A 26,132-nucleotide genomic window follows, 5' to 3' on the forward strand; every position below is an offset into this window, starting at 1 on the left:
GTGCCCGCGCAGATGAGGGTAATAATACTGATGATGCTGATGATGATGATGGGCTTTGGAGTTGGCGTATGGGCCGCAGGCGACACTTTTTAAATGTCAGACGGTTGCGGTGGTGAAAGCTGGTAGGAAATGGTTGTGCAAGAGGTAGAAGTAAAAAAAAGAAAAAGAACGAACGCGAACGAAAGCCATTTCCCGTCACTGAAGTGATGTAGCATCGTTTGATGTTGCAGAGCGCTTGTGCCGCTTATGGATTTCTATCCCCCTCTGGCAACATTCCCGTAATGGTGAAGCGAGGAAAATGTCTCATTACGAATGGTTATGTCAGCTTTCGGGTTCGTTAAAAGCTTAATTCTCTCCATGCCATGCCTCGGTAAGTGTGTGTGTATCTCCCTGCCATCGCTAGCCTGGCTGGAACGCTTTCCTATGGCTTTCGGAGGGTGGACAACGATCTGGTTGATTAAAATCGAATGGCCAACGGCATCGCCGCGCGGACGAAGCAACACAGCAAAAATTCAATAGCGAAAAGCTTTTAAAATGTTCACACACACATTAAAGCGTACTGGTGCACACACACACACACCCAGGCACACATACACACGTGTTGGTAATGTTTGCTTTTGTAATTAGAAAACTATTTTCCGTTCTCCTCCCCCTGTTTGACCGGACAGGCACGCTAATCCCTTGCCTCGCAGTGTCAGTGTCTTCTTCCACCCACCCAGAAATACTCTGAAGCGCTCTCACTCCTTCCCACCCACCGTGGACCGACGGTGTATGGTTTTCCCATTTTAAAAGCAGCTTCAATCGACAGCAGATGGTGAAAGCGATAGCGCCCGGGCCCATATGGCTGTGCGAGCAAACGATGTTAAAGCGCTCTTTTCAGGACATAATAAGACGCAGCGAAGGCAAATGGTTTTGGTGGGATGCTTTTCCGCCGTGCGTTACGATTGTGTGGCACAGTATGGGTGTGTGTGTGTGTGTGTTTATTTTTAGAGCTCGCTTTGCATAATTTCGCAAACAACCAGCCGGGGGACACATGAGCGGGATTGTTTCGCTGGGAGCCGTGTTTTCCCTCGGAACTGTCGGTTAAACGATTACAATTAAGGGCGAAATGATTATTGCCTACGGATTGTTCATGTGGAGCCCGGGAAGAGGCAGCTAATGGTTGTCACTGTTTTTTGCGTCTATTGTACGAGCCGACACAATCAGTACGGTACGGTGGATCGTTTGAACGAGGCTGAGCTTGATGTGCTGTCTTATGAACGATGGAAAACGAAGAATTTTCATTTTTAATTGCCCGAAAAGCTATTTTCAACTGCATTGGAGCACTTGTTGGTAGACAAATGGCAGGGATTACCGTTCCATGTGTGACTGAAAGCAAACAGCAATTGGATTACCTTCTCGTTCGTTTTTTTTTTACGAAACAGAATGACACCAAATTAGCTCACGAACAACTCCTCCCAAGGGGAGTGCAGAAGGCATGATGAAAGTGAAAACGATTTCACATTCTTCGTGGCTCATTTGCTTCTTGCGGTTAGCATGGTTCTCCCTTGAACTCAACAAACACCATCCGGGCTGTGCGTGGCTGTGGTATAACTTCAAAAACCTCCATCCTAAAAAAAATCGACACCGACCGACTCGGTGCCAATTCCCCAAGGGCACCAACTGGGACGGCTCTGGGTACGGGAGCTCGGAAATTTATGACACTCATTTCATATGCTACCGGCGTACCGACGCGATGGCCCTGCCCCATTTCAGCCTGATGGGAAATGATGCCCGCTGGCTACGGGCTGTGGAGTGAAGGAATTCTGCGAAAAAAAACTCTGAACTCTGCAATCTTCGGCATCGAGGCAAGAAACCAAACACGGCAAGCAGAAGGGGAGCAAATCTCTTCACACGGTTCGCAATACCCTTAAGGAAAGGGAATCCATGAAGTTAGCCGAGTGGAGCTGTCTCAAGCAAATAGAAAAGAAAGGGGTTTGAAGCACCATACATCATACGGTCCTTTGGGAGATAGTTTGTTGAATGGGAGTTTGTTTCGGTTAGGTTATGGATTTTATAGAATCAAAAGTAAGATAAATCATCACACATAAGCACACTATTATGCAATAGTTTCAAACCCGTTGCAACACGATGACGTCTGCTTTATAGATATTGTTATGCCTTCAATTCTTCCACCCTGAAACTGTCATTAATCATGCACCTACTGAGCGTGAGTAAGCATTCTAAGCCACTGAAAAAAAAGAAGCTTTCGTTCCAAATTCCCTAAATTCGAATGAGCGAACCTTTTGAACCTGCAGGCTTAGCGCCCTGCTGTTGAAATCCGTTAACGATGTATGCGGTGCAAGCCACTGTAAAGTAATTTGTGCGCTTACCACTACTGCCACCAACGCCTGATAACAGCCGGGGCTAGGTTGAGGACGCATTTAGGACACGCTCTGAAAGCGACGTTTTTCACAGACAGGCAGTTTCGCAAAACTCTTCCCGAACAGGTACATCCGCAGGTACCCGCAGTAATGGTGCTGCCTGATGCTGCCACAACGGAGCATAGCTCCACACGCCACTCACCGGCGTGCGGCGTTTTCTCTTCAAAGCGATGAACCTGATCCCGGTGCCTTCGTGAGCAACCCGATACCCCTGGGTGCGTCAAACCGGGTGGAAAACTCCACCTGTCATGGCATGGCAAACACAATTATAATCCACACTCGCCTGCCAAGGCCAACGAAGTGTTGTGCTTCGCGTCGTGTCTTCTTGCCGCTCTGGAGGAAGCATCTGTTGTGCGGTTTCGGGCGAAGCTCACCGAGTGCTCGGCACGACTCGGCCACACATTAGACGGTGTGGTGTTGCTGGCCGTATGCGAGACTGTGGTTGTGGAACCAGGGCCGACCGGGATGTTTTACAAAATCAACCAACTTAAACGGGTTATAAATAGATTTATCTTTTGCAAATGTCTCGACGAAGGGTGTCTGTGTGGCGTAAGACAGTGCGAGGATTCCACATTTCCTGTGGGTTCCCGCATCAGGTGTCCTTGGATACTATGGGATACGAAGCTCCGCTTTGGGATGGTGTTAAATGGTATTCATTTTGTGGTTTTTTTTATACACGTGTCACCAATATTTTCTAAGAAATTAGTTCAAATTAAACTCGACTGCAAAAGAACTTTAACTTGCTTTTATTGAATTAAACGTGAAACTTTAAGTCCTACAGGACACGCTGAAAGAGATGCATAAAGCGGTATCAGTTTTTTCTGCCTAACTCCACAAAGCAAGCAGCTAAATCTTGCTCATGCTTCCCACCAATCATCTCCGACCTGAGCTAAGCCAACCGGGCACCAAACTAAGCCGGCCAATTAATATGAGAGCCCAAAACTTTCCCGGCGGAGGGAGTATGCGCTCGGATGAATAATTTTCACCAAGTGCCATTTATTATTCACCCTCTAGCTCTAGCTTTTCCTTCTGGCCGGACTGCCGGACAGCTGGCTACCGGCTCTGGTGCATGTGGGCCGATACCGGTGGCAAAGGATATTGCATCAGATTTCAGAGCCTCACCGAAAGCTTTACTGTTTCGGGGAGAAAGAAAAGGAAAAGTTTTCCAGTTTTCTCGTGCCCATTTCTTTCTTCCATCGCTTCGCCACCACCTCCAGAACGTCGTCCAGCAACGATGACCACCTTCGTTAGTGCAGCTCCGGTTTTGTGCATAAGTTGGAAAAACTATCTTTGTGCGATTGGGATTGGGGATTGAGGGAAACGCCAAAACGGAGCTAAGAATAGAAGCGATAGAAGAACGATAATTCTGATGGCCTGATTCTGTTCGGGGAAGTATCACCAGACAGAACCGTGGAGCGAGTGTGCTTGAGTTGGGCAGAAAGAAAACGGAAAACGAAAAACGACACGACCGTGGAGAGCTTTTCAAGCTCAATTGCAAGCTATTCAGAGCCTCTTATATCACCAATTAAAAATGTGTATAAATTATTCAGCAAGAGAGTGCAAAGGAAGCGAAGTTTTTCCCACCGAGCAAGCCAATCTGAGGAAAAGCATCCCTCTCTCTCTTTCTATCTCAACCTTAGGATCACGCAAACTGCAGCGTGTGGTTAACTTGAATATCTGTTCGTTATATTAAAAATGCAATGATAAGTTTTGTTCCAATCCTGACTTGAAAGAAGCAAAAAGAACTCACACACACACGCCTGCAAGTGAAGCAGGTGCCTTAAACCATGCACACGAACTTTAAGCACCGACGCCTTCAATCACGTTCTAATGGGTTTCCCCCACTCTTCCCGATGTCTTTCGCAGGTGAAGCAGCTAGTCAGATACTCAACAAAGCGGAACCACTATTCATCTCCAGATCGGAAGCATTCAAGTTCGCTGTCGGCGATACGATTACACTGCCCTGCGAAGTAGCCTCTCCAGGTAAGGAGCAGACCAGACCAGAAACCTGAACCTCCAGCCGCAGCCACACTGACATTGCTCACACTTCAAGCACCGAGCCGATAGCTTCTCGAGCAGTCGTTGCGCCCAAAACAATCCCTCACCAACGGGCTCTCGCCTACGCGGCACACCAATCGCCCCGACGAACGGCGATTCATTTCTTAGATTATTTTTTATTCCACTACGGGCGGGAGACCTCCCCAGGGGAGCCATAACTATGTGGAAATTATCCACAGGAGTGCTCGGTTGGCCCGGATCTTGTCCGTGTTTGAAAGGGCGGAAAAGAACCACCGAGAAAGAAGCAAAAAAGCGATCAACCACCAAACAGCTTATTGAGGGCTGAGGCCCTACCTTCGTCCTTTCAAACCGCCTAATTTGTACCAGAACTCTTCCACGGGCTATGCTGCCCAGCGCGTTCACGTAGGGTTTTATGAGACCTGCAGTGGTCAAGCGAACCCATATGCGGGGTACACCAAGCCAAGGGTATGTGCTGTGAGGCTTAGAATTGAGCCAAATAAAACACAAATTGATTTATCCCTCTTTTTTGTGGGTTGCTCCTGCTGTGCCGTTTGTTCTCGTAGGCGCACATTCGCTCTGGAGGATAAGGGACAACCATCCCAAGGGAGATTGGGAAGGGGTAAATCCTTTTTTTTTTCTGTTGGTGCTGGTAGTGCGTTGATGTTACGTGCGGTACACTAAAGCAAGGTGAGCACAATCCAGACATACAAAAAAATCGCAATCTCCCACAAACAAGATCAAACGGGGCAAAAAGGGCTGGCCGAAAGCGGAGGGTACGCGGACTGTCCGTGCTAGAGGTTTTATTACATTATGAAACATATTTTTCTTGCGATCCAAGCCCGAAAAGGGGCCGTATTTGTAAATGGGATTTCCACTCCAAAGGCATTCATTCTTGGGGTTGGCTTTTGTTTTTGCGTTTTTGTGTGCGGCTGGACTGAAACAAAGAGTGGGTTTAAACCATTTTTTGGCAAGGATATCTTTTGATCCCTTTCTGTTTGCCCTCAAACAGGTTATTTAGCCATTTTTTGAACCAAGAATTCACTTCTTTTACGGGGCTCATTCAGGTTTTACGCAAAAAAGCAAAGCCAATTGCTCGAAAACACAGCAAGGAAATGTCGAATCCTGGTTGGCTAAAGCGTTGTTTATTAATCGACCAAGGGGGCTGGGGAAATTGAGAAACCAAAACCCATCCCTATGCCACAGTTTCACCTTTCAGCAGCTCAAAGCTCACAGCTCATTGTGCTAGCTTTAAAGCCGCAGTCACAAAACTGTTGCCAAAATTGGTCTGCCCCACACCAGCAGTCACAAAAGCAAACACAGCGCAACCCGACTGTCAATAAAACAAAGCAATTGCTGGGGCAGTAAATCAATCGGGCAATCGGGTCGAGGCTCCAACCCCAAACCCCACCGCTGCATTGTTTGAGCATTATAAGTTTAAACCCTTTTGCCCCAGCAAACAGCGCCATGCCATTGAACTGTTTATGGTGCAGTTAAATGGAAAATAAATTACAACTCTTCTCAGCTATCTGCGACGTTCCGGGGACGTTGAAGACGCGCGTCCCGTTCGGTGCGGTGTGAGCGTGAGAAATGTCCACGGGTCCGGGCGGAAAAGCCACAGCACTTCGACACACAAATCTAAAACCTCGCCCAGCACCGCGGGCGGGATCCTGCGGGAACCGATCAATATTTAATGTCATCGTTATGGATGGCAAATTTATAGCGACGGTGGAATTCAAAACCACGGTCAACCTTCACCTCCCTGTTTCATCGGCTTCAAGCTGTGCAAGAATGGTTTCGTTTGATTTTGTTTGGTTTCCACTGGCGGAAAGGACCGACCGACCGGGCCCCGGTTTGTGCGGTTTGTCGTCCGTGCGGTGGGTGGGATGGTGAAATTTGTCATATTTTTGAATTCATAGCTGTCGTTGGCTTCTGACTGGTGACGAAGGATGGCGTTGACGGGAGGCGGCGGGACAGTGCGGGAGTCTACTGCAACATTGATGAGGTGGAGATATTTGTTTTTTTCCTTTTGTACGTTGTTGTACAAAACATTCAGTCCGCTGCCGCGTTCTACCCCAGCTAAAAACAGCGCTCTCCTGCATCAAGCGGCCTCACCCATACAAGGTACCGCTGCCGTTGCTTTAGACTCAAAGGAAAACGGGCCAGGCGGGGGGAAAAATTATTCATTGACCAGCGCAAACCAAAGCAACGGTGCCAACCAGTGAAATCGATCGAATCCGCTGTTTGTGCTGGTGTCTGGAGGCAATAAATTTTCCCTCGCACACAACGCTAATATGCAACAATACACCGTTGTGCGCTTGTTGGGCTGGCGGGCGGGTTGCCTTTGTTGTGCCCGGTTGACCATTGGGCAAAACAAGCAAAATAAAGAGCTACGGAACGATACAGGGCACGCGGTACGATGGTGGAACGGTTTGCTGTAACGCGCTGAACCGGTGGGAAAGCGGGAAGTGAAAATTTGTTTGCGGTCAAGCGTAACAAAATAGAAAGCGCCGTTCGCGATCAATAAGTAAGGACGGGGTTTGGCTTTTTTTTTTCAAGCGAAACAATATGTTGGCAGCACCGCAACATATTGATCAGTGGCGGAATGTTGGTGCTTTTTGTGGAATTTTCATAATGAAAAGCAGAGAGTCCAATTGGCGTGAGGAGTCAGTTGCAGCGTTCATTTTAATTTTGGCGATTGAAATTCTGACAATCTTTCGTTATTTCTACCTAAAGAGCTTTAGAATAGTATGAGTAGTGACATGTTAGAATTGCATCTAATGTACATTAAACGCATAACGCTACAGCCCTTTCAAACTTTTTCCCGATCCGAATGATAAGAATCGAAGCTTACCGCACCTTTTTTTCTCACTGAAGGAAATTCGATAGCCACTGTGTCTATGACAAACCATTCTCGTCGTCCTATTTGTAACATTCTGGCTCGTGAACGTCCCCCACCATGTGTGCGCTGTGTTTGTGCAAAATTACAATACAACAATGTTGAGCCTGCTAACCTATCTAACCTCCGAGCCCATCTATTATCATCGACCAGGCGTACCATGGCCGTATAATAATATTAATTTGCCCTGCTTGTTTTCGTTTGCAATGCGAGCACCGTCCCCGACTTATTAGACGAGAATAAATCAGTGCTCTACAGGTGATGTACGATCTAGGGCCGTACCAAGAACTCACGGTATGTTCTGCATGACCGATACATGGTTACACCTGTGTGCCGGGCGAGATAGAGAATGCGAATGATACAGTGAGAGCGAGAGAGAGAAAGAGAGAGATGCACACTTTATAAATGGCAGCGTGTGCCAAAGGTCAGCCGAACCGGTCGACACTTCAACCATCCGCATGCCCAGTAATCAGCGGCCATTCATCAAATCCCCGCAACGGGCAAACACGGCCCAAGCCACAGCCGGGCCAGCGGAAAGATACACATCCGATTGCATAGCCCGAGGCGAACCGCTTCCTGTTGCCTTCCACGAACGCTCCCCCTTACCGTCCGAGCAGAATCCGATCCTGACGCGCCCTGATCCTGACCTATTGCTAACGACATTAATCGATTTGCTTTGACAGTTGGACATCGAGCGCACACAGAAGGCGATAACGGTCGTGGAATCGAATGGTCGACCCAACCCGGGGTGGGAAGTGTTTCCGACCCTGTGGCCGAGTTTATTTTGATTGCAAATTCAATCAATATCCCGCTGCGAGGGGGCTGGACGCGTGGTTGCCACAGGCCAGATCGACACACATTCGGTGAAAAGGTGCAACAACCGAGCACGGACGGGATGAAGTGAAAATGGTAATGATGGGTTAAGCAGCCATCGGCACCAGCACAATTGTGCGACAAAACTGTGTGGCGAACTGTCATAGACACTATAACTTGCTGGATTAGAATGGAGTTACTTGAACTGCAAAACGATGTCTTCTTGGGAGCGGTGAATTGATCGAAAGTGAAAGTCCATTACTATATTATTACTTTGCAATAAATGTATCAACCTCAGTAATTCCTGTCCAATCCAGTAACTGCAAGAAATGACAAGGATGGATCGCATCCGCACATCACCATCAGGCCACCATCAAGTTGACGCATCGAAAAGGTCCATTTCAAACGTATCCACGATCAGTCCAATTTAATAATCCCTTTTTAATAAACCCACGTTCCTTGCCGCTCCCCGAGCGCATCCTTGGCCAACCTTGCGCGTTACCGTGACGTCAACGGCAGTACCGTGCGCTCCGTTCATAATTCAAAAGGACACTGTCCCTCCTGCTGGCACTGCACAGTGCCAGCGCGAAATTGGAATGACCTTTTTTATCGATTCTGCCCGGTGCCGGTCAAAACGACGACGACGACGACGACGACCGTGCGCAACCCCTAGCTCGTGGTACAATTATTTATGACAATCAATCAACGACAGGCACAGCCAAACCGCACCGTCAATAACACCGATGACGCCGATGAGCTACATGCGAACGTACGGGGGCTGGATTGACGGCTGAACATGTAGCTTTGAAATTTTATCGATTCGGTTCGGGCAGCTCGAGCGAGAGTTTGGGACGCGTGTGGACCCCGGTTACAGCGACCAACTCCGGATCAACGGTAGCTTGAGACGCAATTTGAATTGTGTCAAAAGCAGATCCCTTATTGGATGTGTTGTACACGCGGTGCAGTGTCTGGTCGGCGCTCCAGTGCCGATTCCAGTGCCACCGTACCGTTTTCCATTGCGTGGTGCAGCACACATTTCTTCACATCCACAGGTGTAGCTCCCAATGGTACCTCCCAAATGGGACGGATACTAACAGGACGTGCGACGTCTCCTCAATCTGATTGCGTCGTATCGACCGACCGCTTACCACGGACACGACAGCTACGGGACGTTCGGCAAGCTTTCCCATGCACACTTTCCAGCAAAAACGAGATGAAGAGAGAGCGAGCGAGAAACAGTAAAGAGAAATGGCAGCTGAAAAAATCCGAATGACCTCACATTACTCTGCTAGAGAGCCTGTCTTACGCGCACGGTGGTGCCACAGCAAGACTGCACGCTGAAGCCACTGGTAGGCAAACCGGAAAATGATAGCCAGCCGTTTGCAGTTTGCGAGGAAGTCAGGTCCGTTTTCCCCGCCGCTCGGCTGACGCTGACAAGCTTGGCGAACTGTGAAAGAACCGCAAAAATGACAGGCGTGCAAAACAACGGTGCGCAACGGTACGCAACCGTGCCATGGCCCATTCCATCGCCCAGTGGGAAAAGAGCGGCGGGAAAATAGAAGACGATGGACGGCAGCGTCCATCCGAGCGTGTACATTTGTTTCCGAGCCGGCAACTCATCCGACCGCCGTTCGTTTGATGCACGCCGGCTTGTCGAAGGGACAAGCGCGTGGTAACGTGGGCACGTATCGATTTCTTCACATGCACAGACAATATGCCAGCATGAAAGGCTACGAGCAGGGATGAAATCAAAGGCCCGGACAACAATAAAGACTCGCCGGCTTTGGGTGATATGACAAACGAGCGGGAATTATGCGGTGTGATGATTGATTGGGAGGACAGGTGCAGATGACTTCGGGCATGATCTTGGAGCTAAAGTTACGTTTCTAGCTTCAGTTTGACCACTTGCAGTGAGTTTCGTAAATATAAACCATTTCCTAAGCGCAATAGAACATGTTGAAAACTCTCAAACAACATTTTAATTTGTGAAAACTCGAATCAAACATGTTTGGATTTCCAGATGGCACTAAAAGATGTATCATTACTTCCATTTCAAAATATACACTATCAGGCGAAACAAACACAGCATTATGACACCGTTTAATGACTCGTTAAAGTCTCTGGACTAAACTTGCTTTCCCGAAAGCCTACCCAAAACCCATTCATCTTTACCCGGTTAACAGCGCAAACCAACTTCAACTCACATAACCGCTTCGATAAGCTACACCGTGCTCCACGGCTATTTGATAGCATTTACGTACCTCGCCCGATTCCGTTACGCACTTTCCCAAAAAGCACTTTCCCGCCATCAGTTCTGCTTCTGTTGGGTTTCTGTTCTACCACCATCAGCCCAAATGCCACCCAAGAACGGTCGGTCGACCACGGTAGGCCGGATTGACCATAAAAGCGGGGAGCAATAAAATAAAATTTGTCTCAACTGAGTAAACATTTAGATTATCGCGCGAACTGCCGGACGAGTTAGCGGGTGATTGGTCCGCGGCGCTGCGTGACTTGCAGTGGGAGAACTCCTCCCAGTATGGCCACCACCCGGTACTGGACAGCTATCACAAAAGCCGTGGGTGACCCACCGAAGAAACGCGAACCGACGAAATTACCTATTCCAAAACATCGTCAGCTGCTAGAACACTCTGGCAACGAGCTGGCTACAATAATGAACCATCGCTGCATCACTCCACTGTATGCCCCCTCAAGCTCGCTATGCCCGTTTAACAAACAACTCGAACATTGGTGTGTTCTAGTACCCGCTGGCAATAGCATTTCATCGACCAGTTGGGTCCAGTTTTCCCTTTTTTGCCACTTTGGATCTTCCAGTTTTTGTCCGTCCCCGGTACGAACATTCATTTAACGACCCGATGGAACAAGCGTTAGCCGATGCGGGTGGAAAAGAAAAAGGCCTCCTCCACATCCTACCCATCCCCACCGCCAACACAAGACGTCGACACTTTGGGTTTTCGGATCAATTTTGCATGTAATTTTATAGCGAAAGACTTCATTAATTTTAATTAGGTTCGTTTTTCGCGTCAAGGGATTTACGGTTTTTCGCGAGCGGCCCTTGTCCGACGGGCCCTTTGCCGGTGCACGCGAGTGGCCGATACCGTTTGATGTTTTGGGACGCGGGTACGGGCCAACCAACGTGATCTCAATGTCCGATGCGTAGTCGCCGTTGTTTCGCTAGCATTTGATCACCGTCCGATCGGGGCGGAAATCCGAGCAGTTTGGCTGGTAGGGCTGTAACAATCAGGAAGGAGAATAATCATCAGAAAGGACCCACGAACAATAATCGAAACAAGGCGACCGTCTTCTCAGTTTTATCAGTTTTATTGCTAACAAGAACTCATAAAAACTTACACTTTATTGCCGTCCTTCGATAACGCTTCGAAGCACTGGAGCGGGAGGAATGGGTAGGCCGCGTAGGCCGATCCGGTTAATGGTGTTCGTGCAGTGTGTTGTAGCTGAGATTTTTGGGGGCTAGGCTATATTAAACAACGGAACTCATCACATGTATCATCGGTCACCTGCAGTAGATCACGTTTCCAGTGACCCAAACGCACTAAAGTACGCTAATCAAATTTCTGTTTACTCACGCTTTCACCCCTTTCACTCTCCTCCCCTTTCGTTCTTGCAGGTACGTACGTGCTGGCCTGGAAGCGAGGCATCGCGATCCTGACCGCCGGTTCGGTCAAAGTCACTCCCGATCCGCGCGTGCGGCTGGTGAACGGCTACTCGCTGCAGATACGTGACGCGGTGCCGCAGGATGCAGGCGACTACATCTGCCAGATAGCGATGCTGGATCCACGGGAAATTACGCACAGTGTGGAAATTCTCGGTAAGTAACGGCAAGACTGTTTCGCATCGATGAATGCCGCCCGGGGAGGGAAGTTTCAACTCTGGAGCTTAGACTGTAAGCCTTTCTCTCAAGTGCGGCCAATGTAGCGGCGGTTCACGTTCATCAAGTCTTTTACAGGGAAGTCTAACGAGTGGTTTTGTTTGGTGGTACCACTCAACAAGGAGAAGATAGGTTTGTCAATCGAGTAGGATTTGTAAGGTGATTGCAACCATGAATTTTGTGAATAATGTGATTGCAACCACTGTCAACTGGAATTCTTGGTATTTTCCCCACAATGGTTTGCTAAGCACTCATGTGAACTTTAATTAACTGTTTTGCCATTGGAAATAAAATGAATGATTTGTTAGGGATACAAATTACACTAAAAATCACATAGTGTATCATGTTGCATACCTTCAGGCGCTTAGTAAGACCATTGGCGGATAAACCGTACCTGCAGCAGTAATTATTTTTCTTTAGCGATGCTATGCTTCAAACCGTGACTTTTTATCACCCCCTTCCACCATTTTAACAAAATGTATCCACTTTCACGGACACGTTCCGCACGATATCAAATCTACCGCCCATTCCTATCGGCGATTATCAGCCTGCTACAACAGCTTTTGCCGCTCTTTGCCGCCACACAAACACACACACAGTGTAACAGTTGGATGAAAAAGTTGCTGCTCTTTTGTGAGTTGTTTGAACAAATCGCCGATAAGCTCTTCCGATCATCTTTACAACACATCATCTCTCGCACACCCCTCCATTCCGCTTAACTTCTCTACGTCCTTCTACCGCACGATACGCCCATTATTATCATTGCCTGCGTGTCAGTAGCACTTGTTCGCTTTGGCCCAACAAACTTTCTTCCCAGCGAAGCCCCAACATGGCACAGCCCTCGTGATGAATCATCGATCGTTTTCGTGCCCGAAGGGGCAAAACTGTTTCCCATTTTCCAATCCAGCACCAGGCAGATCCTTCGCGCTCGCGTTCGATCCACCAATCGTGCCCCACCACCGTTACTGTGCCATTTTGAAGCATCCCCATACGACCGCTAAGCACACCGCCGTGCACCCATCGCAGTGGCTCCGGGGGAGGGTGGACGGTACAAAATCTTTTCGCAAAGAAACTCGCTGTCTCGCATGCTGATTTATGGCGGGTTTTTCCTGTTCGCCGGCGTCACCGATTTTCTCCCTCGTGTGCACATCCTTATCTTTGCCACCAGCATGGTTGTTGGCTTCCGCGTGCTGCCGTCGCGGGGAAGGAGCAAATTTTGGGTCCTTTATCGACCCGGGTATGCTTTTCCCCGAGAGTTGGTGATGGGAAAAGGAATGTGAAGCGAAAAGAAAGACACACAAAACGACGGCGGCAGCGGTATGGCCATGGAAAGAAAAAAGAAAAAAAAGGAAGAAAACTGTCAAGATCAGAAAAATCCGGAGACAACCTTTCAACTTTCACCGCACGTACCGGCACAATCGTAGGTTATTAAATCTTTTTGAGTGATTTCATTTGGCAAAGTGAACGCTTAGAAGGTGTCACGTGGTGGAACAACTTTAGCTTCAGGGTAAAGAGGGTTATCTCCAGTGAACGGGGGGAGCTGAGGAAGAGGAGGATCGATCGGAGGATAGAATGTGAGATGTAACAATGAAAAAACTTTCCCCTCTCCGCACACTCCACAAACAGTGGTCGCAGTGGTCGGGGCCCCGGAGCAGAACCATCCTGTGTCAGGATTTATTGGTCGAGTTCCGGTTGGGTTGATTCCGCGCGTAAAGCAGCGAGGGAGCTATGGTGGGCATCGGCACAGGGGGATTTACAATTTCCTGGAAACAGTTGGTGGGATTGGAAACTTCAAGGATGTTGCGGGAAAAGCATCCGCCTTAGGGTTGAAGGATGTTCTTTGCATTTGATTTACTCGCCTTGAAACGCTGCTTTTATCAAAGCATACTTTCAGGCGTAATTCAAAATCCGATTAGCTCAATCCACAGACAGTTTGAATTGCACCGATCATACAAATTTGATCGATTCGCTTTGCCAATTAATCGACCAGAGAAGGTAAATCAACTTTAACTTTCTTCTTTTTTTTGGCTCAATAACCGTTGTCGGTCAAGGCCTGCCTGTACCCACTTGTGGGGTTGACTTTCGGTGTCTTATGGGTTACCCCCCGTACTACGTATGGCGGCACGGTTAATTTGGGGCTTGAACCCATGATGGACATGTTGTTAAATCGTACGAGTTGACGACTGTACCGGCTAGTAGTAACCTTAACCTTCACGATGTCATAATTGCACGACTGCTCGTTACCGTTATCGATCGTACGCTAACGAACGATATGAAAATCTCATTTACTTTCATGCAATTCCTCCTCAGTGCAAACCATTGCATCCGTTTTCGACTGTGGGCAAATCATTCTAGTACCATTCATCATTTGCATCGTTATTTTTCTATCAATTAGCGAACGACTGCAGTGGTTTCATTGGTGAAATTACGTCGTACGTTGCATGGTAACAAAAATGACCACACACACATATATACATAAAAAGCTCAACTATAGTGGGTAACCTTTGAGGGATTTGTTTTTACCGCCACCAATCAACCAGGCAACAGCTTGTATGATGCTGATGTTAAGAGGAAAATTTCTAGAGAATTGATTTTAAGCAGTCTTCAATTAAAAAGAAAAAAAATCATTTTATCCATTTCAATACGAAATCACCGATCGATCCCGCCCCGTGCGGCAACGTGCAGCTCTAGCAAAACGTGTACGGATCAACTACTAGCAACCGACACAGGCGTACCTTTCATAACGAAGTCAAATCTCGCAGCAATTGGAGTTTTGCTACAGAGTCAAATCAATGCACCCGTTCAAAGCGTTCCGCATTGCCGTTTCTATGAAAACGCTGCATCATTAGTCAGCCATTCGTCCAAAGTCAGCTCAAAAGCGGGCAGCTCCGATTCGAGTACCGATTGCTGCAATGCACCCACCCTTGCTGTCCACCCGTGACAGGTCGTGGGTATCAAAGGATCTAAGTTTGAGCCAAATTTGGCCGGTAGAGCAGTTTCGATTGAAAGCAAGCGGTGATGCTGTTGATGCTCCTGCCACACGGCGATCGGAAAACGGATCGCTTTTATGGCTGCTGCGAGCATGTTTGACCAGCGTGAGCGTTGTGTATGTCCGGGAAAATGATGCCCAAACGGTTATGGCTGGTTGGCATTAATTAACCCGCTAATACGGTTCAATTAGGCAAAGCTCTGGCCCGTGACTGCACCTTCTCCAAAATGCATTGACGAGGGCTTAAATTTGAGTACGTCACAGCGTCAATGTCATGGATTAAATCTTTCCAGTGAACTTTGATACGCTTTAAGAAACCGGGGTCAATGCTTTAATGTTTTTTTTGTATTGCCACCCACCAAGCATCCATTTATTTCCCAATCGTAACAAATTGGCAAAACCAAACCCTCGTCGGTCAACAGTTGACGACCAAACCGCCTGGAAGTAGCGCGAGCAAGTGGGACGGGAAATGAGACGAAATTTCGTTTCCCGCCTGCGCCTTGCCCGACCGACGTGGGTTGAGGTGTTTCCTCCCTTCCTTTGACAGTCCGTTGTCACATCGTTTTTTTTTTTCGTATCAGAGTTTGTTTTCTTTTTTTGGGAAATAATTTTGTTTTTCTCCGTTCACCTTTCCTGCGACACACTAACTTGGCGACGTACTTGACGCATGTATGTGTGCACGTTCGCTTTGCTCACACTGCTGACCGCATTTTCGCACCCAGCACCTAACCGTCCGTCCCCGTTACCGTCGCAGGAAGCCGTTTTCCGCAATGCGCTACCATTCGGACTCTCCTCGCAGCCCGCACCCACGTGGCGAAAGTGGTCGATTGGGCCACGGAGAGAACGGAAGTCAGCAGGAAAATGAACTTCCACACGAGAGTAGATTTCCGCCGGCTCAGGAAGCGACGGAGAGGACATTCGCTCACACACACATACACACGTACGAACGTACTGTGGGACGTGTGGGACGGAAAAGTTTGACTACTCAGTTCCGTGCTCCCTTGCTCCCTTGCTTGCTTCTGTCCGTGCCAGGCAAGTGGATGAGCGGTTTAAGGACTTTTTTGCTGGTGCAAAAAGGGCCAATACACATACGGGTCGCCTATATCATCCCAGCAGAAGCGCACCCATATCGGCGCACCCACAGGCGCTGGGGGTTTATTTTATTTTCAGTGCCTTTAGTGCTTCGGAAAAGTACAAACGGTTTGGCAATTGGTGGAGAAGGAAGCCACAGTGCGTCTCTGTTGTGGCGGGAAATTCTTCGCGGGTAAGATTGGGCTGGCGGTGGTAGAGAGTGGCTCTCCCCTCGGCGATGCCACGAGTCAACCGGAATGACTTATGCCGCACTGCCGCCCGGGACCGTGGCAGTAGTGTTGTTGAAAACGGAAAAGCGGACGACATTTTGCGATTTCAGCTGAGCTGTGCCGTGCCAAAACAAGCCCGGGAATGCCTTTGCAACGGAATTCGTCCCACCCGCACCGGTTCCGGGGGGAGGCAGCGAGGTGGCGTGGAAACTTTCTGCGCTGTAACGCGGCGAAGCTTTATGTGCTTTTTGCTCAGCTTGAGCCGAACCTCCCTTGGCTGAGGCTTTTTGCCCAGCACCAACGTGACAACAGTTCCTTTGGGATTTGCGGAACGCGTTTTAGTTGTGTGTGTGTGTGTTGAGTGTGTTAGTGTTTCTCCGTCCTGTGGGAGTACCGGTACTGGGGTGGAAGGGAATGTGTTTCCCGTACGAATTCTGTTGCTGCTTCCAGTTTTTTTCTTTTCACGCGTGCCGAAACTATGCTCGATGGGTTGATGCCGGAAATAATAAACTTTTCAGAACACAAGTGTCGTACGCTGTACGTGTGTGTGTGTGTCTGTATGAATGTCTGCGTTTGCACGATTACGATTCAGAATGCTGAGATGGCCGTGAAATGTGGCTGTACGAGAGAGCAGTTGGAGGTGGGAGAGGTGGGCAGGAAAAGTAGGGAGGATGGTCCCAGATCGCTCCGGGATAGTTGGAAATGGATAAAAGTGGAATTTATTTCCGCCCCAGAACAATCCAACTACGTGACGTGTCACATGCGTCGCTTCTGCGGGGGAGGGAAAAGGGGAGTTGAGCAATAAAGAGTGAAACCTCCCTCACAGTTTTGTGCGGAAATTCGCAGTACAGTTCATTGAGGCGAATAATTGTGCCATCAGGGATCGAGCCACCTCTCCTAGCACCCACCTTCCCATCCAGCAGCAGCGCCGTGGGGTTAAGTAAAATCTGATAAAAGTAATTAGCAGCAACTTTCTTTGGTCGGCTTACTGTCATTTTGGAGATTGTGTTTAAATGACAGCGGGAACGAAGGCTTTCAGTCAGTGTGTGTGTGGGTGTGTATCACGATGCAAAGCAGCAGTTGATGGGGGGAAATGAAATAGAGTTATTACCAAAGTTATGGCGAGGCAAAAATTTGTTTAACGTGAGCATGACTGGGAAAGGTTGAAACTCTTCAAATAAGACAAGAATTATTAACTTCTGCCAAGGTACTTTGAGGATCAATTATTAACAAACATTTGAGTGCTGTAAAATTGAATCAAATTTTGACAAATCGTTTCATGTTGTTCAAATTGTAATTTTAAAGCAAATTGATATTTAAACAGCAAAGCAAAATCTTGCCACCTCAGTTTGGGCCTCCGCTGTCCTTGTGGACAGCCTAAAAATACTTTGAGGTCGTGGTTGTCTGTTTTCATGCGTAAAACATGGCCAGTCCAACGTAAACTGCCGTCACAATATAAAACTTATATTTAAATCAAATATAAGAGCTATTCGTCAGTTCTAAAAGCTAAGGATAAGCTTAGTTAGCAAAGCATATCCTGAAAAGGAAAATATATAAAAATGTCATTTTTCCAGTGACTATTTCAGTATCGATGTAGCTCAAATCCAGTGTGTCACAGGATCGATAACTCCTCCAAGAACAATTGTTCGCCCTTCAAACCAATGTCTAACGCATTTCCATCCCATCCCAAAACCGGGGCACATCCGCACTAAAACAATAAATTGCTTCGACATCTAATCCACACTCGCAATCGATTTTCACCGAGGCCACAGAATAAACTAAATACACCAGCTGGAAAGCAACAATAAAAAAACACTCACACACCCTCAGCTATCGCGCACACAATCACATTGCTCAATTCGTGTCAAATCAACTGATCCCCGGTAACGCGCGACGAATGGACGAAAAATTGTATCTGCACCGGAAATCGGCCGGCCACTCTCCTGTGGAACGGCGGGTGCTTGAGAGGGCTTGAGCAGAAAATTGCATCTCCGTTCAAACGCTTCCAACCAGTCACGCTCGATTGCCGAGACCGTGACAGTTGCAGCGCTTTCCACCGATGTTCCGCTATTCATATTTCTCCTGCCACTCTGCCTCCACGCCCTGCTTCGCGTTTGAGCGAATCGTGCAAAACAAATGTCCTCGGAAAAGTCGGAAATAAACGACCAGCGTTTTTTTGTCTAGCTTTTTTTGCGCTACCCTGTTTCTCTAAAAGATAGTCAGGTGGCAGCGGTCCTACCGCGCTAGTCCAATCTGTATGCTTTTCCCCAATGGCGGGAGCAAATAATGGTCACTCACCAAGCGGAAAGGAGCATTGTACAAAACAAACGCACACACTCACACAACGCAACAAGCAACACAAAACACGGATCACACACATGCGAACAGCGGGGTGGAAACAATGGGAAAATTTAGACTCATTCCGAACATACCCCTCCGCATGCATACGGACCCCCCGGGGCACTCCGGAAGCCCTTTCGCCTCGGTTTCGTTCTTCACACATTTCAAGAGCGAGAAAAGGAACGAAAAAGAGCACCCAAATGCAGTGCAATTGTCACTGCCAGCTTCAACTTCAGCTCGTTTGCATTTGTCAGCGCCCCACTAACTACCAGGGCAGGCAAGCAAGGAGAGTCAGATGGTCAGCTGCGCCACACGAATGTCCGACGCCGCAAGAGGCTCCAAATCAAGCGACACGGGAACACGGGATACCATCACAAGCGCACACACACAAAAACGAACGAATTAAAAGTTCAAATCCATTCCCTGATCGTGCAAGCACCCCGTCCCGGATTTTATGCAGCCAACCGGTGCACGGTTAGGACCTGCAGCGAAAATTCGAAACGTGCCGCCAGCCGGAAAGTCAATCGCTCGAAATGGTCGGAAAAAAAAACGGGAGCAGCGCTGTCACTTCGCTCACTCAGCGCACAGGGAAGGGATAAAACTTGCGCTCAACAATAGAAACAGGACTTAACAAAACAAGCAAAACGGGAAATGAGAGGAAGAAAGAGCAGAAAACGCAGAAACCAACAAAAAAAGGGCACATCCTCCCGCGCCCGGAATGTACGGGCTGCAGCCGGTTCCCCGCTGGGAGGTTCACATGTGACACATCGTGCCATCGTTGTTCACGCTCCGATTGTTCACTTCCGTGGCGCGCTCAGTGCGGCACAAAAATATGCGCGCACCATTCTTACGGCTGCCACATAAAGCTTGCAGCAATTTCAGCTGTCGTTTTTCCTTCTCTGTTTGAGTTTGTGTCACCGAGTGAAACCAGTGCAAGAGCATAAAAATTTACATTTTGATAAACTAATTGGAGATATAACTGGCCGCTTTCATGCGAATGCAAATGTTTGCGTTTTAAAAAAAAAAAAAGATAGCAGCAGTACCGTCTGTCACACAAACCAAGGGGGCAAATGCTGTAGCAAATGAAACAAAGCGCAAAGTTTGAAAAGCATTAGCAATGCAATAGTGGACACCGAAGGCAAATATTTGCCACCCCGATAGGGTGGATCAGTTTCCCGCCTTCCCCTAACGATAATGGAGATTAAATTTGCTCACTCACATGCCATTGCCGCCCGCACGGCGGAGGAAGGTGGGGAAACATATGTTTTGCGCTGGGGCCGTTTGTTTCTGTGGCCATGATTTTTATTGCAATCAACGGAACTTTGGGCACGGGCACTTTACAATACACATGTAAAAGGGAAGGGAGGTGAATCAATTTTATCGTCATTCGTACACCACCACCATCCCGAGAAACCAGTTGTTCATTCTGGAGGAGAGTTGTAAAAGATTAATGTGTTGGGCGATATTTTTCCCCCCCTATTCGGGACGGGGCAACTGGTTCCGGGCCGGTCGTTGCGGCTAAAACAATCTCTCCAGCAAGCTCACCCTCCAAACCAGAGCACTGCATAGGGTGCGCCTAGAGCAGCGGTGAGTTTTATTGGCTCACATTAGGGACACCCAATCAGCCAATAAAGCCACCGCCGGTCGCTAAACTGCACTGCCATCTCCCCAGGTTTATGGATGCCATTCTAATCAATAATAAACAAGGTACTACCTGTTAGGCGAGGGAACGGGCAAGAAAAAGGACTCTTAATTTTCCAATAAAATACCACTCACCCAAGCAGCAACAGTCAGCCGGGAACGGTACGGTACGGTAAGGGAGGCTACAGGGCAGGCAATGCGGGGAGGGGCAAGAAAGCAAGTAATGAAACGTATCGAAGCATATGAAGAAAAATCTCATCCCTAACCGGTTGAGAGAGGCGGGTTTTCTTGATAGCGACGGTTAGGAGAAAGCAATCTCAACCGTCCTACCGACGGGTGAGCCAGCCCGTTTGTGTGGGCAATGTTTATGCTCTGCATGCTTTGCCGTACCGTATCTCCTGCACGGTACACAGTGTCCCTCTCGATGCTGAGGAGCAGGGACCGTACAGGACCGTGGACACATAAATACACCCACCCTTACCTGGCTCGGGGCTGGCTTTGGCTGGCAGTGCAGGGGCCCGTGACAGGAGTGCCAGATAGCCCGGCAACCGGTGCAAAGAAAATCATGAAGCCCCCGAGGCTCTGGGGGAACGAGATTTATGTGACTGCAAAACTAATCCCAAACTCCTCGCTGCCAATAAATCACCATACCGGGGAAGCTAATAAATAAAACATTTCCAAAAACGGAACGATTCATCCCGCGCGGGTTTGGTGCAAACGGTTGCTGGACGCTAACGATCCGTCCAAAATTTCACGAACCGGTACTTCAGGTCCGATCGAGCGAGTGAGAGAGACAGAGAGCGAGAGAGACAGTGAGAGGAGCGGTGCAAACGTTTCGGAGAATTCCGTCAATTCATCGTAAAGTTGGAATTTTTCGGCCCTTCTTTATCGGTTTCGGCCCAGTGGCCGGTTTGGGGGGTGGACGTTCGCACCTTTACCACCGCTTTACTGACCCATGAAAACATAGGGGCATCGGGGGTGGAAGCTCAGCTCCTGTTCTTTGATTATCTCGTTATCAGTTGCGGTTGGAGAAGCGCTCGTTATTTGTTCTGCATATTCAACTGCGCGGGTCGAACACGGTAAAAGGAGCTCGCAAACCCAACCAATAAAAGCTACTTCGTAACGCTGTAACGCTTTAATCCCGCACGGGTTCGGTACGTGCCGTTTCAATCCCGCACCCGATTTTGGATCATTATTATCGGATCGGCAGTGGCATGAAATATTTGTTGCATTGCAGTCACTGCTCCTGCCCGTGTATGTTTGTTTTTTTTTTTCGTTTTCAACCAGGGACGGACAATTGGGGCTCGGACGGGATGTAAAAAGGGGGAGAAAACCGTATAAATTATCTACAATCGTGCGGGCGCTGTCTAACGCAGACCGCCCAGCCCTCTCCTAGCAGGCTGAACCGAAGAGGGAGAGAAATGCAGGGAGCATTGAGGTGGCACTAAAGTCATGTAATGGATATAAATTTCCCACCACCACATGGCCCCACAGTTCCTCGCACCCGCTCGGGTCGGTTTGCGTAAGCGTTTGGGGAGTCAATGAAAAATCGACAAAATATGTTTTGCGGCTTGTGGGACAAACAAGTGATACAGTGTGGTTGACCCTCGGGGCAATATTACAGCCCGACTGGGTAGATGGAGCTGTGTGTTTGCTTTGAGGTTACGCTACTTTTAGTTGAATTAAAACGTCATTATCTATTTATGATTATCAGGAACAAAGGCACCTGGAAAGTGATGGAACGAATGATTGTTATTGAATATTTTACGCTCCAAAGCAGGGAGACACAGCTCGCGCAAACGGGAGGCGCAATGAGTAAACCCACGTAGATGATATCTCGGTTTTTATTGAACTCAATCAATTTACTAATGGAAATGCAGAGTATAAACTTTACACCATTGTTCATCAAGCATTTTGGATGGTATTGACTTTGTACAGGAGTGTCCGGCCATTGATTGTGGACCAACCACCATATCCAGACCATCTTGGTTTAATCCAATCCTCATGAAGATTAGGATCTAGATGTTTCAGCTATATTCTGAGGCTAATCTACTGTAAATCTTAGTGCTTTTTAAAGAATATCAGTGGCTTAGCTCAAACATTTCACTTGAGAACTTTCTCTTGTGAAGCTATCTTTAAGATCAGATACGGATCATTGTTTAAAGGATTTGGCAAGAAAATGTCTAAGTAAGAAGATTCTTCCTAAGCTTCACGTTGATCCAAAAGGGTACCTTGAAGGGGTCGAAAACACTGACAGCCCCTTAATTGCGGATTTAATTTCAATAATTATTGAATATTGTTTAAACTACGATCGATTAACCTCAAAATTGTAACACACAGCGTGTCATCAAGTTAGTAAGATGCCATCAACAACAAAATTCCTTACACCAGAAAATAGCTAATAATAACCCCATATGTCCTTTGACTAGGATGGATAACATAGTCCACAATAGATAAATTCACAGAAGCATCTTAGTACAAAAAGAAAGCTCATACCATGCTGCAGTTATGTGTTCCAAGCTACACAACTAAACATTTGAGAGACACACATTCTCCAACATTGGAATCTCGACAACATTTGCGATGAAATACCTGTATCATGCATTTCTGTGGTTTTTCAGCAACAGCTCCATTAACGCAAGAAAACCTCAAACCCTGCTCGTTTGGAAAATGAACCATAAAGTTTGCCCTTCCCTCTCGAATGCCAAAGCCGAACTCTGCCACAGTCTGTCACGCCAGTACGCTGCTCTTTCGCACCTTTTATCACCGACAGTCCCGCATTTTGGCACGGTTTCTTCATTAAATGTACCGATAAAAACACGACCATGTCGACCTGCTAGGTGTTACATTAATATCAAGAACGGCGGTAGAAGCGGAAACAAAAGAAAGCAACAACATTCACTTCGCGCACAAACACATTGCAACACATAAAGCAGCGAGCAATGGAGGCACCATCATCGTCATAATGTTACCTCCCTTGGAAGCTGGTTGCAGGACAAATAAAATCAACGATCCTGTTTATTCTCTACCAACATCGTAACGCTACTTGGCGCTGCTCTTGGAAATAAACACGAGCGCGCGCACACACACTCCCAAATTCGCGTTTGTAAATGTTGCTCGTTACATTTTATTTTAAAACTGTGCCAGGCTCGTGAAATGTTCGCTCGGTAAAGCTGAACACAAATTATGTCTCTGGCACACTCTTCACACCGCCAAAGATGCTAGCCGAACTACGGCGTAGAAAGAAACCGATCGGGGCTGGGAAGGGAGCAACACACTGTTCAGGTCTGCAGCCCTCCGCTCGGAGCGCCAAACATTACAACCAACAGTGCGAATGAATTACGAAACAAAAGGTTATTAATAGAACAAATTGCACTGACACTGGAGCGCTACACTTGGCAGCAGGCAAACAGGAAACAGTTGGCCAGCGGGGAAAACCTCCTCGCACGTTTCAGAATAGTTGCCGAACCGGCGATTGCTACTGGCGAAGGCCGCGAACCAAAGTCACAAAACGAACTACAAACGGCCAATGCGGCGCACGGACGCCAAACCAAACCCAACACCACGCAGCTGGAAAATGTTCGACAAAGCCTTTGAAAGCTTTCCCCGCACGACGGTTGGCTGGTTGGTTGGTGTGTTGTTTTTCAGCCTTTCAGCATTCTCCCGCCAACATCACCCCGCCACCACCACCGGCAGATAGACCACGCAGCCGGGCAGCCGGGGCCAAACCCAAACACTCTTTAATTTGAAATTAATTACTTGAAAACTCAACTCGAGCGGCATGGCGAACCGGCAGGAAATGAAAAGTCGTCCGGTCGATGGGAAGGAAATTACGCGCTTTTTGACTTTCGCCGGTCGGGTCCGACCGATGGATGGCCGACTTTTCCGAATGGTGTAAATGTTTTCCACCCAATGCCCCCCCCCCCCCTGCCCCTCCCCCAGGATCGATGGCCCCGCATGGGCAGTAGTGGCTCGAACAGGGGGCAGGAAGCAAATTTATTCAACTCTTAATTTAATTACACTTTAATTGATTTCCACTTTCGTGGCCACCCGGACGGCCAGGGTGTGGTGGATGTGGCCGGCCGGGTGGAAGGGTAAGCGTTCCGGATGTCTAGGCACCCGGAACCATCGAACGGTAACGGGGGAAGGATTGCGTTTTTGATCAAAAGATTAAAAACGTTTGCCATGCAAACGTTCAGCCCGACCAGTGGAACGCCATCGGAGGGATGCGTCTGTTAAAGCGTTGTACAAATTAGTAAAAACTCTTTCCTTATCATTCCTGTTGCTATTACAATGTACATTTCAACGTTTTCTAACCTTGTTTTGTTGTGCTCTATGTTTGTGTATTTCAGTTCCACCGAAAATTACGCACGTCACATCCGGGGGACATCTGCAGGTCCGGAAGGGTTCCCCGGTACGGCTCGAGTGCTCCGCCACCGGCAACCCGATGCCCAACATCACCTGGACCCGGAAAAACAATCTGTTGCCGAACGGTAAGGCTTCTGATGGTTTATGTTTTGCCTGAACCCTTTTGACCTTTCCCGAGACGGCGAGGAAATCTTAACGTTGCGTGTGCTTTTCTCTCTTTTCTTTGCCGATCCGGCGCATAAATCTGACACCACCGTAGGCGAGGAACAGTTCACCAATCCCGTGTACGTCATCGAAAACATGGACCGGCACAAGGGCGGAACGTACATCTGCACCGCAAACAATGGCGTCGGGCAGGTGGCAACTAGCCAAATTATTCTGCATGTACTTTGTAAGTAATGTCTAAAAAGTTGTTCCATGTCAAACCTCCAAAGCGTTGTTTTAATGGGAAAAAAAAGTTTAAATTACTATTGTCAGATATTAGTGGCCAATTGTTCAAACATTTCACTGATTTCTCTTGCACTATGCATCAGATAAAACTTTTGTTTAGTCAACTGTACTCCATCTGTTCACAGCGAAACAGCACTGCAGACTAGTCGTGTCAATTACCGCCCACAAACTTCATCAACTATTTTCATGGCAACCGACATACCTGTGGTACAAAAAAACACCCCTAGCCAACCTATTTTTGGAAACTAAAATAACTCGCCAAATACCCAGAGCTAACCTTATGTTCCGGTAGTTCCGCGAAACAATCTCATCATCGCCCTTGAACGTTCGGACAGTGGACGTTCGCTGGACCGTCGATGACGTTGCATTGATATTGGTTGTGTGTTGAGAATGAATGTCCTGCTCTTTTTTGTAATAGTCAACGTGCCATCTTCGTGACAGAGCACGTGGCAACTTGCAATATCGTCATCGCGCTTCCAACGAGAGCAATCTACGATGGGACTATTTTTTTCATGCTCTGACCTGACGTGTTCCAGGCAAGACTACAGTTTGGCCTTTGTTTGTCAGTGCTTTTAGAACCTCCGATCGCTACTGCTGCTACTCATTTCTGTGAAAGCTTTTGTAGCTATTTCGCTCACTTTGATGAAAGGAAAGTTTTCCAGCGCGAAAAAGTCGAGAAAAGATTTGCTATTAGACGAACGGGCCATGTCTCCACGAAAAAGCAAACATTGTAAACATGTTGCGTTATTGCGTTGCGTTTGAGCAGCTCCCCAGCACCTTGCGATGTAGCCCGCCGCCTCTATACCAAATAGAGTCATGACGATACATTTCCCATCCATTATCGCACACGAAACAAACAAGACGCTGGTTAGAGTGATTGCCGTTGCAACGTCAACCGGGAGTGTGCCAAGCAACCATTAAGCTTCTAACGCGTCCAGCTACGCGTGATGTGCCCGTTCGTGCGCTTGTTACTCCGTCCGGTGCA

General features: G+C 47.9%; 1 protein-coding gene across 3 annotated transcripts in view; it reads left to right on the forward strand.

Annotated features, from left to right (window-relative positions):
* Positions 1–26,132, forward strand: part of LOC121602380 (hemicentin-1-like) — a 92,096-nt gene that overhangs the window by 55,904 nt on the left and 10,060 nt on the right. For all 3 annotated transcript variants that reach the window (XM_041931157.1, XM_041931169.1, XM_041931161.1), the window contains exons 3-6: positions 4,290–4,406; positions 11,798–11,998; positions 24,682–24,822; positions 24,957–25,088. In XM_041931157.1, coding sequence (XP_041787091.1) covers positions 4,290–4,406; positions 11,798–11,998; positions 24,682–24,822; positions 24,957–25,088 — 591 coding nt within the window. The remainder of the gene's footprint in view (positions 1–4,289; positions 4,407–11,797; positions 11,999–24,681; positions 24,823–24,956; positions 25,089–26,132) is intronic.

This window comes from Anopheles merus, chromosome 2R, assembly GCF_017562075.2.
Source record: "Anopheles merus strain MAF chromosome 2R, AmerM5.1, whole genome shotgun sequence".
Classification (NCBI taxonomy): Eukaryota; Metazoa; Arthropoda; class Insecta; order Diptera; family Culicidae; genus Anopheles; species Anopheles merus.